This window comes from Cebus imitator, unplaced genomic scaffold, assembly GCF_001604975.1.
Source record: "Cebus imitator isolate Cc_AM_T3 unplaced genomic scaffold, Cebus_imitator-1.0 Scaffold35, whole genome shotgun sequence".
NCBI lineage: Eukaryota > Metazoa > Chordata > Mammalia > Primates > Cebidae > Cebus > Cebus imitator.
Genome location: NW_016107350.1, coordinates 2,117,792 through 2,135,833, shown reverse-complemented (window position 1 = coordinate 2,135,833; position 18,042 = coordinate 2,117,792). Strand labels below are relative to the sequence as shown.

General features: G+C 37.7%; 1 protein-coding gene across 1 annotated transcript in view; it reads right to left on the bottom strand.

Moving 5' to 3' along the window:
* CDH12 (cadherin 12) overlaps positions 1-18,042 on the bottom strand; it is a 498,310-nt gene that overhangs the window by 337,269 nt on the left and 142,999 nt on the right. The window contains exon 3 of the mRNA XM_017524645.2: positions 14,837-15,255. Coding sequence (XP_017380134.1) covers positions 14,837-15,067 — 231 coding nt within the window. The 5' untranslated portion in view covers positions 15,068-15,255. The remainder of the gene's footprint in view (positions 1-14,836; positions 15,256-18,042) is intronic.

Genomic DNA, 18,042 nt, shown 5'->3' with positions numbered 1-18,042 from the left:
GGCCGAAACAGCCGCGCTGGCGACCGTGGAGCACCTCTGCCCGGGAATTTCCTAGTCTGTGGGCAATAAAAACTCGGCGTCCACTCACCCTCTGCGCTTTCACTGGGAGCTGCAATCCTGAGCTGTTCCTAAACGGCCATCTTGGATCCACCTCCGAGGAACAGCATCTTATGAATAAGTTTTCTTTATTGGTTCTGGGGTTTCTGGAAGTGGATCTTTAATATGACGGGGTTTAAATACACCATTGACTCTCTCTCCAGTGGTAAAGAGAGATGTGATGGAGTAACAGAGCTAGGCAGAATATCACTACTGGGTCCTTTGAACCAAAATCTTGCAAGATGCAAGCATCTGATGCCCATAATATAATATTTTTGGACACTTTTTTCTAACAATAATAAATAATCATTTAATGAATAAAATGGTCTGGTTGCCTCTAACATTACTGTACAAAGTGAAAAAAGAAACGGATGAACTCAGGGCTTTGAATTCCCAGCGCAAGTACCACATAAATGGCCTGTCAGTTTCTCTGTCTGCCCTGAAAGAGACCCTTATCTCCTGCAGCCACATAAGTGAGATTGTTGAAAAAAACCTAGGCTCTCATTTTGTGAGTGGTTGAATTACAAGAAAAATTGAATTCCTAGCCTATGTATCTGCTGTTAAAGTGGGCAAAGTAACTGTAAAGAAATGGAACATTGAAAGTTGGAATGAGGATGTGTGGGAAGACCTTGATGAAGCTGGAGACACTGAGCTCATAATTTCTGAAAAGTCCTCTTCACTCCACCTTGGGATATTAACCCTGCATTGCCTAAGGAAACTATAATGGCCTTGCCTGATGCTGTTACCTTGCCAGACGACTGAGTCTTCCCCAGACCCACCTCATCACTCTCTTTTAATCTAGTTGTGTAACTAGAACCACATCTCTGCATGGCCCTGAATTTGAGGTGCAAGTGTAACCTATGAGGAGGTGCATTAAATACCAAAAGAACTACTTGAGTTTTCTAATATAGCCAGACAGAAATCTTGAGAGTTGTCATCTAAGAATTCACTTGAGTCCTATGCATTCAACATGAAAGCAACTGTTGAAGCTGACGAAACTTCAAGGCAAGATTAACGATGAGGACAAACAGAAGATCTGGACAAGTGTAGTGAAATTATCAACCGGCTTGACAAGAATCAGACCACTGAGAAGGAAGAATTTGAATATCAGCAGAAAGAGCTGAAGAAAGTCTGCAACCCCATCATCACCAAGCTGTATCAGAGTGCAGGAGGCATGCCAGGAGGAATGCCTGGGAGATTCCCTGGTGGTGGAGCTCCTCCCTCTGGTGTTGCTTCCTCACGGCCCACCGTGGAAGAGGTTGATTAAGCCAACCCACGTATAGATGTGACATTGTTCAACACATGTAAAACACTGAAGGACCTAAATTTGTAGCAAATTCTGTGGCAGTTTTAAAAAATTCAGCTGCTGCTATAGTAAGTTACTGGGCATTCTCAATACTTGAATATGGAACATACGCACAGGGGAAGGAAATAACATTGCACTTTATAAACACTGTATTGTCAGTGGAAAAGGCATGGTCTTAAACTATTTAAAATTAGCATCATAAAAAAAGAAATATGGGGAGTATATGTGGGAATAGATATATAGGGTATGGGATAATGGCAGAAGAAACACAAAGTTGGATTGGCAGACTTTATTGATAGGGCTCAATAAGCAGAGACTCTGAATTTAAGGTTGCAGCATGGGGAATTAGAAATAACTTCAGTAGTTGGTTTGGCTGGTTAACTGAAACATGGAGCAAAAGTTTGCCCACAGTAAATGAATTTGAAATGTCAGACCTGGGAAACTATAGAAGAAAAAATTCAAAGGCCTAGGGAGATTGGTAATGCTTCAGTGGGTTTCTTATTTATACCTATTTATCCACTCTGGGAGGGTCCAGAGGACACACCTTTCACCATCACGGAGATAACCTGGTTTGTGAGGGGAGCCCCAGCATCTCAGTGATCACTCAGCTGTCGAGGCCAGAACTTACAGTGGGAACTGTTGCCACTGAACTGGGAAATGTAAATGCAGTAGGAATCACTGGATCCTGGATGACAGGGGCCTTGTGGTAGCACTCAATGGCCAAGGTAAGGTTGGCATATTTACCAATGAATAGCAGTCAAAAGAGTAATCAGAATGCTATGACTTGTGGTGATTCCTGGCAATGGTTAGGGGGTCATCCTGCTCCTATAAATGAAATACATAGGAAGCCTATTAAATTACTATTTGATCTGCATGAACAGAAGAGTTCTAGGTCAGGTACACAAAGTCTAACCTGAATCATAAAAACAGAGAGTCACTGCCCTTCAATCAGTTTCAGGCTTGAATCAATTTATAGACTCAAAATCCCTTGAATGAAGGTGAGGCTGAGATGTTTTGAGAAAGGATCCCAATACACTTACAAAAATTTATACCGTTAATGTTTCAAATTTTTTTTTTTATTTCCATAGGTTTTTGGGAAACAGGTGGTATTTGGTGACATGAGTAAGGTCTTTGGTGGTGATTTATGAGATTTTGGTGCACCCATTACCCTAGCAGTATATATACCCTAAACTCAATGTGTAGTCTTTTATCCTTCACCCCATTTCCACCCTTTACCCCATCCCCAAAGGGACCTATCACTTTTTATCAGGGTGACTGTACTTTGGGGAAAAGGAAATAATCAGACCTTTGGGGGACTATTGGATATTAGCTCTCGACTGACATAAAATCTGAGACTCAAATTGTCACTGGGTTTACCAGTTAGCATAGAGACTTATGGAGGTCAGCTAATCAATGGAGTTCAGCTCAGGTCCATCTCAGTGGAGCCAGCGGCTCCCCAACTCATTGTGATTACTTCCATAGTTCCAGAATGTACATTTGGATACGCAGCAGCTGGCAGAATCCCCACATTGGTTCCCTGACCTGGAAGTGAGGACTGTAATTGAGGGAAATTCCAAGTGGAAGCCACTAGAACTCTCTCTAGACAGAACAATAATAAAGCAAAGCAACACGACATTCCTGGAGAAACTGCTGAGACTAGTGCCATCACCAAAGATAAAACATGCGGGGTGTGGATTCCCAGCTCATCCTTATTCTACCCTCCTATTTGGTCTGTGACTAACACAGATGGATCTTGGGCATGACAGTGGATTATCATAAGCTTAGCCAGGTGGTGACTCCAACTGCAGCTGTTGTACCAGATGTGGTTTCATTGCTTGAGAGAATTAGCACATCCCCTGGTACCTGGCATGATGCTTTGGATAACAGCTCATCAATTTTCTCCATTCCTGTTGGTAAAGACCATCATTAGCAGTTTGCTTCTAGTGGCAAGGTCAGCAACACAACTACATTGCTCTGCCTCAGGGGTATCTTCACTATTTAGTCCTATGTCATAATTCACTTCATAGGGATCTTGATTACCTTTTCCTTCACAAGACATCACACAGGTCCATTACATGAAAAACATGATGCTGCTTGGATCTACTGAGCAAGAAGCAGCAACTACTCTATGCGTATTTGGTGAAACACTTATTAACAAAGGGTGTGGGATATAAATCTGACAAAATGTATTGCCAGCTACCTCAGTGAAATTTGTGGGGGCCTAGTAGTACGGGGCATATTGAGATGTCCTTGAAAAGGTGAAGCTAAGTTATTGCATGTTGTCCTTCCTTACAACCTCACAAAAGAGGCACAACACTTAGTAGATCCTTTTAGATTTTGGAGGCAACATAGTTTGCATTTGGGTACATTACTCTGGCCCTTTTACTGAGTGATGTAAAATGCTGCTGATTTTGAGTGGGGACCAGAACAAAAAGAAGTCTCTGACATAGAGCAGGTTGCTTTGTAGGCTGTTCTGCTATTTAGGCTATAAGATCCAGCAGGTCCTATGAGGGGCAGTAGTTGAAGTGTCAGGAATAGATAGGATGCTGTATGGTGTTTTTGGTTGGACTAATTTGGTCAATTACAGCACAGGACCTTGGGATTTGGGAACAAAGCTTTGCCTCCTCTGTGGATATCTTTAAAGGATATGAAGTACTTTCCTTCCAAAGATATTCTCCTTTTTAGAAACAGCGACCACATGCTACTGGGCCTTAGGAAGAACTGAACGCTTAATCATGGTACACCAACCTCCCATGTGATCTGAGCTGCTTATCATGAACCATGTGCTACTTGGCCCAGCAAGCCATAAAGTTGGGTGAGAAGAGAACTACCCTATCATCAAATGAAAGTGGCATATATGAGATCAGGCCTCAGCAGGCCCTGGAGGCAAAAGTAACTGACGTGAAGAAGAGACCCAAATGCCCCGATTCCTGCCACATGCTCTTTTCTCTCCCAGCCTCTACCTATGGCCTCATGAGGCCTCACGAAGTGTTCCCTATCAGCTGAGAGAGAAAGAGAAGACTTGTGCCTGTTTTACAGATGGCTCTTCATGATAAGCAGGCACCACTTGAAATCCGACAGCTGCAGTATTAGAAGCTCTCTGGGACACTCCTGAAAGACAGTGGTCAGGGGAAATCCTCTCAGTGGACAGAACTTCGAGCAGTGCACCTGGTTTTTTATTTTGCATAGAATTAGAAATGGGCAGGCATGAGATTATGTATCAGCTGTGGCCAAGGAGTTGGCTGGATGGTCAGGGACTTCGAAGGGACATGATTGGAACATGAATGACAAAGAGTTCTGAGGAAGAGGTACAGGGATGAAACCCTCTGAATGTGCCAAAAACTATGAAGGTATTTGTGTTCTATGTAAATGTTTACAAAAAGGTAACATCAGCAGAGGAAGATATTCATAATCGAGTGGATAGGATAATCCGTTCTGTGGATACCAGTCAGCCTCTTCCAGCAGCCGCTCCTGTCATCAACCAATGTGCTCATAAATACAGGGGTCACGGTGGCAGGAGACCAATAACACACAGACTTCCACCCACCAAAGCTGACCTGGCTATAGCCTCTCCTGAGGGCCTAATATTTCAGCAGCAGAGACCAATAGTAAGTCCCCAGTATGGCACCATTCCCCAAGGAAATGAACCAGCAACCTGCTGGCAAGTTGATTTCACTTGACTACTTTCATCATGGAAGGAGCAGCATTTTGTTCTTACTGGAACAAATACTCTGGATGCAGATTTTCCTTCCCAGCATGTAAGGCTTCTGCCAAAACTACCATCTGTGGACTATAGAATACCTTATCTACCATCTTGGTCTTCCACACAGCATTGCTTCCAATCATGACACTCACTTCACAGCAAATCAAACACAGTAATGAACCCACGCTCATGAAACTCACTGGTTTTACTATGTTTTCCGCCAGTTCAAAGTAGTTTGCTTGAAAGAAAGGTGACATAGCCTTGTGCAGCCTCAGTTATGGTGCTGTCTCGGTGGCAATCTCTTTCAGGGCTGAGGCAAGGCTCTCTAGGGAGCTATAAATGCTCTGAATCAGCATCCAATATAGGCCACTGTTTCTTCCACAGCCAGGAATCAATCTCAAGCCAGAATTCCCTGGTCTGGAATTATGAGGTAGAGATAGGTGTGACACCACTATTACTCCTGGTGACATATCAGCAAAAACGTTGCTTCTTGACCCTATGACCTTATGCTATGCAGGACGAGAGATCTTAGTTCCAGGAGAGGGAATGTTTCCACCAGGACACAAAACAAAAGTTCAATTCAACTGGAAGTTGAGACTGGGAACTGAAAGTTGAGACTGGGAACTGGAAGTTGAGACTGCCACTCAGCCACTTTGAGTTTCTCATTCCACTAAATCAACAGGCAAGGAAGGAAATTACTATGCTGTCTGGGGTGATTGATCTTGAGTAGCAACAGGCAATTGGGTTGACCCTCCACAGTGGATGCAAGAAAGAGTGTATCTGTACTACTGGCGATTCCTTAGGGCACCTCTTATATTACTTTGCCCTGTGAATAAGTCAATGGAAAACCAACAAACCAATATGGACAGGACTAGTAACGATATAGACAAGACCCTTTAGAAATTAAGGTTGTGTCACCTCACAAGGTAAACAGTCAGTACCAGCTGATAGCAAAGGAAATACCAAATGAGTAATGGAAGAAGGTAGCTACAAATACAAGCTATGATACCTGACCAGTGATGGAAAGGAAGGGGACCATCATTACAAGTAGTTCTTCCTTATTTTGTTATAAATATTATATATTTTCTATCTCTTTTCTTCCCTCTCCTATCCCCTTATCATGTAACATAAAATGTACTGACTTTATATCACTGTATTTAAGTATTGTTAATTTTATGTCAAGTTGCAGGACGTCAGGGTGATGCATACACTCAAGGTCTTTACATCCTTTTCTGAGCAAAAGGTTTGTGTAGTTTTGGTTGCATGCAAGATAGTTATATTCTGCTAGAGGTATGATCTTGTTATTATCTCTATTTAGAGACTAGAAATGGTTTAAGGAGATGTGGATGGGTGCCAGGTTGACAAAGGGTGGACTTATGATATTTGATCAAACATGCTCATGGAAGTTTCTGTGTTCTTTGGCTGAGATTAATATTTATAAATAAAATAGATTAGCCTCTATTATGTGGGTGGGACACATTTAATCAGTTGAAGGCCTTAACTAAACAAAGACTGATGTCACCTGAGCAAAAAGGAGTTCTTCCAGCAGACTGCCTCAGGCTCAGAATGCAACTCTTCCCCAGGTCCTCCAATTAGAGGCCCTACTGCAGATTTTGAACATTTGTCTACACAGTTGTGTGAATCAATTTTTTTAAAAATAATTTTTTGTTCCATATAAATTTTAACAGTTTTTTTTTACTAATTCTTTGAAGAATGTCAATGGTAGTTCAATGAGACTAGAACTGGATCTATAAATTACATTGGGCAGCCATAAAAAGAAACAAGATCAGGTCCTTTGCAGGGACATGGAAGGAGCTGGAAGCCATTATCCTCAGCAAACTAACACAGGAACAGAAAACCAAATGCTGCATGATCTCACTTATAAGAGGGAGCTGAACAACGCGAACACATGGACACAGGGAGGGGAGCAACATACACTGTGGCCTGTCAGGGGTGCAGGGGGAGGGAGAACATTAGGATAAATAGCTAATGAGTGCAGGCTTTAATACTTAGGTGATGGGTTGATAGGTGCAGCAAACCAGCACAGCATGTTTATCTGTATTAACAAATCTGCAGGTCCTGCACATGTATCCTGTCATTTAAAATTAAATTAGACTAAAAAATGACAGAATAGTTTGCATAAAATTAAAAATAAATAAAGACTATTTTCTTTTTTTCTATTTATATACATGTCTCGGTGGTTCTGTTTTTCTGGAGAACCCTAACTAGAACGATACCTGTAGGATTAAGTTGGGAATATCAACAGGGCATTCCTCAGTTTCTTTCATCTATGCTTTTCACACATCATCCATCTCTTTTTTCTTTCTTTATGCTTTAGACAAAACCATTAAAACTATTTAGACAAAAGTCACCTCTGGATCACCAGTTACCAAAACCAATGGAAACTTTTAAGTCATTCTTAAATTTGGCCTGTGGAGTTCAATATTTGTTGTCATTCCTTATTCTTAAAACATTTTCCTGGTTTATCTTCCATGACACTATCTGTGCCTCCTGTTTGCCTCTTACTAATTAGATGTATCTAATTCTTTTTCATCAGCTTTGCAATTAAAAATCAGGGTTCTCTTACATTCTCTGTGGTTTTTCCTAGAGTGTATGAACCACTCGTGATTTTAACTACCAACTGTATTCCAATTACTCTTTTCCGAACGCTAGGTTAATGTATGTAAATATCTATGACAAACTTCATCTGTGTACTTCTAAGTAGCTAAGGGCATAGGATGTCCAACACCAATGATTTCATTTCTTACTTGAGTCCCAAATCTGCAAGGGATACTAATAAAACAGAAGTCAAAAATCTGTGTCACTTTTTATTCTTCCCTTTCTTTTATTCTCTGCATGCAATTAACCACTCATCTCTGCAGATTTTTGCCTTCACAATATTTCTCTAATTTGTCTCATCTTTTACATTGCCATGATCAATGGATCTTGAAATTTTTCATTATCTCTTCACCTTTCAAATATTCAACTCTAATTCCCCATTTTCTTTACTGCAATTTCTACACAAGCCTATTGTAATTTTTTCCAGCAGATGCTCTTCCTATCTCTATTCCTGTTTCCCCATCTTCAACGCATCTCTTAATTGACTGTCTGATTGGTTATTCTAGAATTGCAATTCCATTAATATTAAGCCCCAAACAAGGCACTTTATGGGTCTTTACACTTTTAAGAACAAATACTAATCATCTGGGTATGAGAATTGAACCTTTCCACACTTTCTGTATTTATTTCACTCTAAGTACTTGTCTTTACACTATGACTATACTGAAATATGGCCACCCAGGCTCACCTTGAAGTTTCAAGCCTCTGCGCTTACAAAAACTTTTCCCCATATTACCACTTCTAGAAAAATTAAATCATCCTTCAAGACTCGTCACAGGTGCTTCCTCATTTGTGATGATTTTCTTGAATTCCTCCATATTCTGGACGTAGTCATAGACATTTGTTGTTTCCACATTTCCTAACAGTGTTTCTATTAGAGCGCTTTTAATAGAGTATTGAAATTATTGCTAGCATTTAAGAGCCTTGCAGGATAATAAACCATGATATTTTCTGGTGCAATGGAACTAGACCACCTGGCTTAATATGTTAGCTGAAGCACTCACTGGTGTTGGATGATGGGGAAGTTATTTAACTTTTCTGAGCCTCTATTTTCTGATATGCAAAATAGCACTAATAATAAGTTCACTTATAGTGCTGTTTTGCAGAGATGTAAGTATATATCTGTAAAGCAATTAAAATGGTGCCCAAAGGAAGCACTAAATAAAGTTTAACTTTTATAACTGTAATCTAGAGATCTTCATAGTTATATTTATTGCCACAGGCTTAATACCATCTTATGTTATAATGCATTCATCATAAAATTCATCATAGGTTAAATAAATGAATGTCTCTGAAACTAGGGTTTATACATGTTTTACTTTTTAATCTTTTTGCCATTTTAAAGAATTTAGGTTTAAGAATTTCTGCTAACTGGGTTTTATCTGAAATGACAAATCAATTTCCTAAATTATTCTTCCAGGACAAAATTGACAGCATTTCCTGGATACTTAACTTGGAGGCTATGAAAAACTTAGTACTACACAGATATAGGTTTGCAATTACCTATGTTGGTATAAGCATAAATCATGTTGGTGTGTGTATGTACACTTGGGCACATGTATATGTATGTCTGTCATAATGCAGGTGTTTTGTTGCCATTAGTTTGAACAACTGGTAACATACGAAGTACAAATTTTTGCAGATAAAGTTAATTTATTTCTTACTATACAGTATGAAAACTTATACTTATATAAGCAATATATTTTCACAACATGTATTTGAGGAAAGCTTTACCTCTGTATACCCTTGTGATCTATTTGTATAGAAAGTAAAGTAAGTTTTGTTACAAGTAATAGCAAAGTTCGTGTTTTCTTGCAAGGATATTAACATTAACATCTGCTTCTTTAAATATAATGGCTGTGAAGCTAATGTCCACTAAGTCACTCAGCTGCCTCTACAGATTTCTACATGAATACATTCTTTTAGATTTGAATGTGAGAAAATCAATTGGTACCAATTCAGCAAAGTCTCAGGATACAAAATCAAGTTGTAAAAATCACAAGCATTCCTATACACCAATAACAGACTTAAACAGAGCCAAATCAAGAATGAACTGCCATTCACAATTGCTACAAAGAGAATAAAATACCTAGGAATACAACTGACAAAGAATGCAAAGGACCTCTTCAAGGAGAACAAAAACCACTGCTGAATGAAATAAGAGAGGACAAAAACATATGGAGAAACATTCCATGCTCATGGTTAGGAAGAATCAATATCATGAAAATGGCCATACTGACCAAAGTAATTTATAGATTCAACACTATCCCCATCAAGCTACCAATGACCTTCTTCACAGAACTGGAAAAAATCACCTTAAACTTCATATGGAACCAAAAGAGAGCCTGCATAGCCAAGTCAATTCTAAGCAACAAGAACAAAACTGGAGGCATCACACTACCTGACTTCAAACTATACTACAAGCCTATAGTAATCAAAACAGCATGGTACTGGTACCAAAATAGAGATTTATACCAATGGAACAGAACAGAGGCCTTGGAGGCAATGCCACACATCTACAACCATCTAATCTTTCACAAACATGACCAAAAAAAGTGATGAGCAAAGGATTCCCTGTTTAATAAATGATGTCAGGAAAACTGGCTAGCCATGTGCAGAAAGCAGAAACTGGACCCCTTCCTTACACTAAAATTAACTCTGGATGGATTAAAGACTTAAACATAAGACCTAACACCATAAAAACCCTAGAAGAAAATATAGACAGAACCATTCAGGACATAGGCGAAGGCAACGACTTCATGACCAAAACACCAAAAGCATTGACAACAAAAGCCAAAATAGACAAATGGGACCTAATCAAACTCCACCGCTTCTGCACTGCAAAAGAAACAGTCATTAGAGTGAATCGGCAACCAACAGAATGGGAAAAAATGTTTGCAGTTTACCCATCTGACAAAGGGCTGGTATCCAGAATTTACAAAGAACTAAAACAGATTTACAAGAAAAAACAAGCCCATTCAAAAGTGGACAAAGGATATGAACAGATACTTTACAAAAGAAGACATATATGAGGCTAACAAACATATGAAAAATGCTCATCATCACTGGTCATCAGAGAAATGCAAATCAAAACTACATTGAGATACCATCTCACGCCAGTTAGAATGGCGATCATTAAAAAATCTGGAGACAACAGATGCTGGAGAGGATGTGGAGAAATAGGAACACTTTTACACTGTTGGTGGGAGTGTAAATTAGTTCAACCGTTGTGGAAGACAGTGTGGCGATTCCTCAAGGACCTAGAAATAGAAATTCCATTTGACCCAGCAATCCCATTACTGGGTATATATCCAAAGGATTATAAATCTTTCTCTTACAAGGACACATGCACATGAATGTTCATTGTAGCACTGTTTACAATAGCAAAGACTTGGAACCAACCCAAATGCCCATCGACAATAGACTGGAAAGGGAAAATGTGGCAAATATACACCATGGAATACTATGCAGCCACAAAAAACGATGAGTTTGTGTCCTTTGTAGGGACATGGATGAACCTGGAAACCGTCATTCTCAGCAAACAGACAAAAGAACAGAGAATCAAACACCACATTTTCTCACTCATAGGTGGGTGTTGAACAATGAGAAAACATGGACACAGGGAGGGGAGCATCACACACTGGCGTCTGTGGAGGGGACCTAGGGGAGGTACAGTGAGGGGTGGGGAATTGAGGAGAGATAGCATGGGGAGAAATGTGAGATATAGGTGATGGGGAGGAAGGCAGCAAACCACATTGCCATGTATGTACCTATGCAACAATCTTGTATGTTCTTCACATGGACCCCAAAACCTAAAATGCAGTAAAATATATATTTAAGAAAAAAAAAGAAAGAAAATCATTGGGTCCCTAAAGATGTGGAGTTGACAATGCGAACTACAGAAATTAATGATTTCCATATATGCCCTTTCTACAAAGAACCAGAAAGTCATATTTGAGGCTGAAGATAGTACAGTTGATCTTTGAACAATGTAAGTTTGAACTACACAGGTTTACTTTATATGGATTTTCTTCCACCTTTGTCACCTCTGAGACAGTGAGACCATCCTGCCTCTCTTCTTCCTCCTCCTCAGCCTATGCAATGTAAAGATGATGAGGATGAAAACCTTTATGATGATACACTTCCTGTTAATGAATAGTAAATGTATTTCCTTTCCTTGTGGTTTTCTTAATAATATTTTCTTTTCTCTAGATGACTTTATTGTATGAATCCAGTATATAATACATATATACATATATAAACATAATATGTTTATGTTGTATGTATCATAACATATAATTATGTTTTGATTGACTAGGCTATCAGTAAATCTTCTGGCCAACAGCATGCTATAAGTAGTTAAATTTTAGGGGAGTCAAGGTTGCACTTGGAATTTCAACTGTGCTGGGGAGAAGTCAGTTCCGCTAACCCCCGAGTTATCCAAGGTTGAACTGTAGCCAGTTGACAATTTTCCTTGGCATTTTGGCATTAGTTCTTTTCCTTAACTCTGAGTTCTATATTATTTATAATATCTTGCTTTTCTATGAGTAATCTCAAAGTCTTTCTGGAATGAGTGGAAGTATAAATATATTTATATGTTTATGCACACATATATAATAGATTAAATTGGTCCCCATGTTATCATATTTCTATTCTGAAATCTAGAAGCATCAAGACAGAGTTAATTAAAATTTAATTAGTTTCCTGGTAGGAAAAAAATCTTGGCAAACATTCTTTCATCTGCATTAGAAATGTACGTTTCTTGAGAACCATGGTTGTTCATTACCCATTACCAATGTGGAGCCATGTACCAGTGAAAATAATGCTGATTGAATGTAATAATAGGTTGGATATTAGACTTACTCCTTTTTAATTACATTTATAACTACTAGTTCATCTTTTAAATAAACTGAATGAATTCTACACTGTTACAGCAATTATAAAAGTGGAATTTCAGAGTGTCAGACAAAAACTTGCATATACAACCCCATAGACTGTTTGGGGAGGTGAAATGCTACAGCTATCTAGGTTTGAATAAAAGTCAGTTTTATTTTTTTTTAACTAATTTCAAATTTATTACCTCCAATTCTAGAAATTAAGGTCTATGGATCTTCTCTAATTAAAAACTGAGAATTTGTCAGGAAACTCAATATGATGTCTAGCTTCTATCATAAACAGAATTGGGAAAACTGATATCTTTGTTCCAGAGCTTTAGATTGTTACCATTCCATTTGTCTTAAATTTCAAAATCCCATTCTTATAGTAAATAAAATAAAAAACCACAAGTGTAGCAGAACTACATGAAAGTATCTTACCATAGAAATGTTTTAGTGATTGTTACATTCCACAGTCATATTTCAGGAATTATACAAGGAGAGACTTTATGCAGTAACCTCAGGGGACTTCTATATTTTCGACTGACTTCCTCAGAATTTTCTAAGACTTTTGTGCCTAGGGCTATTTGTTGGCAGAAATGTGATCTGAGAAGGGCATTCTGGTCTGGGCTGGAACTGTTTGGGTCTCAGTGTCCAATTATCATTTGGGGCTCTCTTTGACATTCTACTCAACCTACGGGTTCAGAGGTATCCTGTGGCTTTTCAGGGGTTGCATTATTGTGTTGTCTGAGTGCCACTTGAATACACCCTGACTCCTGATAGGCAGACTGTCAAGGAGATAGTTCCTGCTTAATGGCTGTGTGTGTGTGTGTGTGTTTCTGTGTGTGTGTGTGTGTGTGTGTGTCTGTGTGTGTGTGTGTGTGTGTGTGTGTGTGTGTGTGTGTGTGTGTGTGTGTATTTGTAAGATCTTTGAGATTGGACTACCAGAATTGTACTTATGGACTGATTTAATTTGGGGTGACTCAATTTTCAAACATAGGTGCCCTGCAAAAATCATTTGCCTGGGGCCATATACACCTTAGTGGAAACTCTGGTTGTATGTTCCCTTTCAACAAAGATTCTATTTAGAAAGCTTTCCCGCTGTATCATTTAATATCCTTTAAATACATTTCCACAAGGCAATTTTTAAAAAAATGTGGTAGAATAATTCAGATCCTAAATGGTTTCCCTTTGACCTAATATGAAAAATCATACAACCTATTATGTATCTCTTTAGCAGAAACTCAAGTGATTTGCTGCTCAAGATCTTCTATATCCATTTCTAAACATTCTTTCTACTACAGTTTTTCATCTGTGGCTTTGGATTTATTTTAAACTCTCCATAACCAGCTATTTTTTAATTAAAGGCCATGACAACATGTTTAAAAAATGTGAAAAGAATTCACAAAATCAAAATAAAATATAATACTTATTTTTTGGGGGAAATTTTTTTGTTGTGATGGACAAGTTATACTCTTCTAGACGTGGATGAAAAATTTCATGAAAAAAATAAGCAGTAAAAGATAACTGTGCTGAAACAGATAGTTGCCACCAAGTATTTTGTGAAAAAATTAAATTTCCATAAAGTTGCTATAAGATTTTAAAATTGTATGCTCTGTTGATGTGTACATATTTGGGTTCCAAAATTTATTACTTCAGCCATAAATACACTTATAAATATCTGCCAAACATATAGAAATTATAAAGCTTAAGCAAGCCAAGTCAAATACTTCAGAACCACAATCCAAATGGTGAATCATATTTTAACGGGAAAGAAGAAGGAGCACATTCTTGTCATTAAACAAGCCCTGGATGACTTTAGATTATTTAGACCTGGTGATTCTTCTCTGTGTCTCTTGTTGCTAAACAACTCCAATCTGTCCATGAGCAATAAAATGATATAACTATACTTATACTATACTTCTAACTATGGTTATAATTATACTTTATATCATTTTCACATTTTAACTTCATGTCTTCAGCAGAGAATGAAAAACATTGAACAAAATATATACTATTTTCATTAAAATGATCAGAAATGAAAGGAAAGAGGGTTTAAATGATATTCTGAAGCTTACCCGGGCCATTGAGTCAGGAAGATAAAACAGGTCTCTTGGATTTCAATTCCAGTGTTCTAGCCACTGGTTTGTTCAACTCCTGTGCAAAAAATCCATACAAAATACACCATGCATATTCCCCCTTCCTATCAAGTGGTTGTCAAAAGAAACACGCCATTACCTTTCCCACATACTGAGGCTCGGAGCCCATGTATTCTTCCAGCACAAAAAATTGATTCCATACCCAGCCACGTTTAACTCGTTGGAAATGTGACCGTTGTCCTGGCAGATGGATGACATTTTCTCTTGGCTCCGTGGCTAAAGTCTGCTGTGGCTGTGGCTGTAGTGGTGTTAGGAGACCTCCATCAAACAGAACCCAGAGAAGCAGGGATAAACAGTTCCTTGTAAGCATTGGCAAAGGCTTTCCTACAGCAGAGTAATTAAAAACTCCAACACTTAACGTAGAATTGTGGAATCCAGGGTTGAGGGGTCTGTGGCCTCTACTGCTTAACTTCTTATTTTATTGCAGAAATGATAATGCAGGCATTAATCCTTTTGATGAAAAGGCTTCTGCTGTATTATATTCCATCTAAAAGGGACCTACGAGATAGATGAACAAAGATACATTAAATTAATAAAAATACATGATGACATTCATCACAAGTCTCATTGTATCTGCCAACATTTAAGGAAACTGAGAAGAAAGACTATAAAAGAATTATATTAGTAAGTGGATACCGCTATTCAACATTTTAACTTGGATAAATTATCTGAGTTTTTTACAGGCTTGAGAAAATATTAGTTACAATGAAGCAAAAGGTGCATTATAAACAGAAATGAGGTTTTTAAAAAATTGGCTAATCATTTTAAGGAGAAAAATGCAGGCCACTCTTTTAATCATAAGTTAGAGTAGGATTTTGTAACTTCAGCATTATTATCTTAGACTTGATAATTCATTATTGCTGGGAAGCTATTTTGTGCATTTTAAGATTTCTAGTAGGATCTTTTTCTTGTACTTAATAGATGACAATAGCATTCCTGTCCATATCTGATTTGTGACTAGAAAAAAAGTATCTCCAGTCATTGCCACATATCCCCTGGTGGTGCAAAATATGCCAAAATTAAGAACCGCAATACAGAAAATAAAGAAAACACAATTTTTAAAAAGTGAAAAGTCCCTGAAGTTAGAGAATTAAAAGATACAGGCCATCTAGAAAAAAGCAAGTTAAATTATTAAATGTAAAAGTGAATGATCTTACTAAAATGTAAGTGATGGATACAATGTTATGTCTTTATAAATTTAAGTTTTTTCAAAAAAAGCTTTTATAGCCTGGATATAGTAGAAACACTGACAATGTGAGAATTACTTTATAGATGGGTTGCAACTCAGAGAAAACCTGGATCCTTACCAGATAGACAACTTTTACTCTGCATTTAGGTAAAATGAGCTTTGAGATGTTCTTTTAACAAGCATTTCTAAATTCACTTATCTAAAATTCATTGAGTGTCCATAATGCACTGTCTTTAATTATGTAGTAGATAAGAAAACAGACACAATTTTTGCCTCCCTAAAATCGCAAACAGAAAAAAAAAAAAAAAAAAAAAAAATGAGGGAAAAAAAAAACATGGGGGAAAAAAAAAAAAAAAAAAAAAAAGCAAACAAGAATATCCTGAAGGTAAAATCCAAGTGAGCAAAAGCCTGTTGTAGGTGACAATGGCGCTGAGGGCTGGAGGAATAAAAACATTCCTATAATTTTTAAGCAGGCAGGGTGACATGCGCCCCTAGAACCAGGGTGGTTTTAGGCATTTGGCACTAGGCGCGCAGTGCTTCGAGCCTGTAATGTTTCTAAGGGCCAAAAATGTCGGAAGCCAGAAAACATACGTAATGCTTCCAAAACAAGAGAACTAAAATCGAAATCAATGCATGTTTAATTAAATGCCTATAAAACATGGCATTTTTGTCAACTAGTCAGCTTCAGTCCAGATCAATGTATATTCACTTATGCGTAATGTAATAAAAATGTTTAATGAGGTCTTCATAAATATTGAAACTTAAACATCAAATGTGGAAGTAGTAATTCACCGTACTTGACATAAGATGTGAGATGGGGAATGTCTAAAAGTTATACTCTGAAAGTATTTTATAGGGCAAACCTAAAAAAATTAAAATAATAAAATTGAGTATAATTTTTTTCTTTTTTATATGAATGTAACTGTAACTGTTAGATATTGATAAAAACATAAGTAGTCCGTATTTTTTGCATCTTTTCATTCCAACAAAATAATGTTTATAAAACATTTAGATCTGCATTGTCCAATATGGAAACCACTAGTCATATGTGCCTATTTACTTGAAATTTGGCAATTTGGGATCACGATGTGCTCTACTTTTAAATTATACGTTGAATTTCAAAGATAGTACAAAAAACACCAGGAAGTCATAATCTCTTATTTTTTTATTACTTGACATGGTGATATTTTGGATATATTAGGATAAGTAAATATACATTATGAAAATTAATTTTGTCTATTTCCTTCTAATTTTTTATTTGCTTACTAGAAAATTAAAATTTGATATGCAACTCACATTTACATTTTGTGTTATTTTCTATTGGACAGCACTGACTTAGACAATACGGTTTAAATCACAAACTGATTTCCATTTAAGCAATTTATTCTTAACATTCAAAGTCAAATATCTAACATGAACTGCATCAGGTTGGGGTAAAAATATGTTAGAAAGTCAGAGAAACTTTTGCATCTATTTCAATAACGTGTAAGCATGATAAGGTATTGCTTTCTCATTTGTTTTTAAGTTTAAATAGCAGAGATTAACCTCCAAGGTGTTTTAATTTCTTGATTTTTTTTTTGTTTTGTTTCTTCCATGCTTCATCCCATACTCATATCAATCCTATTCCAAGCATATCAGCTCAGATTGGGAGATAAACATAAAAGAAAAATGGGTGACAGAAACTCTGACTTTCCGGATCTATTAGAGTATGACATTAGGTTGATTTTCTGCCTTCCTGTTCTATTAAAGTTTCTTTCACTATTTTCAGGATGTGAGGTATTGACACTCAGATTTTAGAGGACTCTGACCACTAAGGTTATCTCTCAAAACAAGTGTCTTTTTATTATATATCAGAGAATTTTGAGGTTGGACATGTGACTACATTAATCATCATTGCCCTCAGTCTGGTTCAAATTCTTCTTCTCCCTTAGAAGTCAAAGGTGTCGGGGGCTGGTGGGGGGGGGGAGACGATCCAAGATGGCCGTTTAGGAACAGCTCAGGATTGCAGCTCCCAGTGAAAGCGCAGAGGGTGAGTGGACGCAGTGTTTTTATTGCCCACAGACTAGGAAATTCCCGGGCAGAGGTGCTCCACGGTC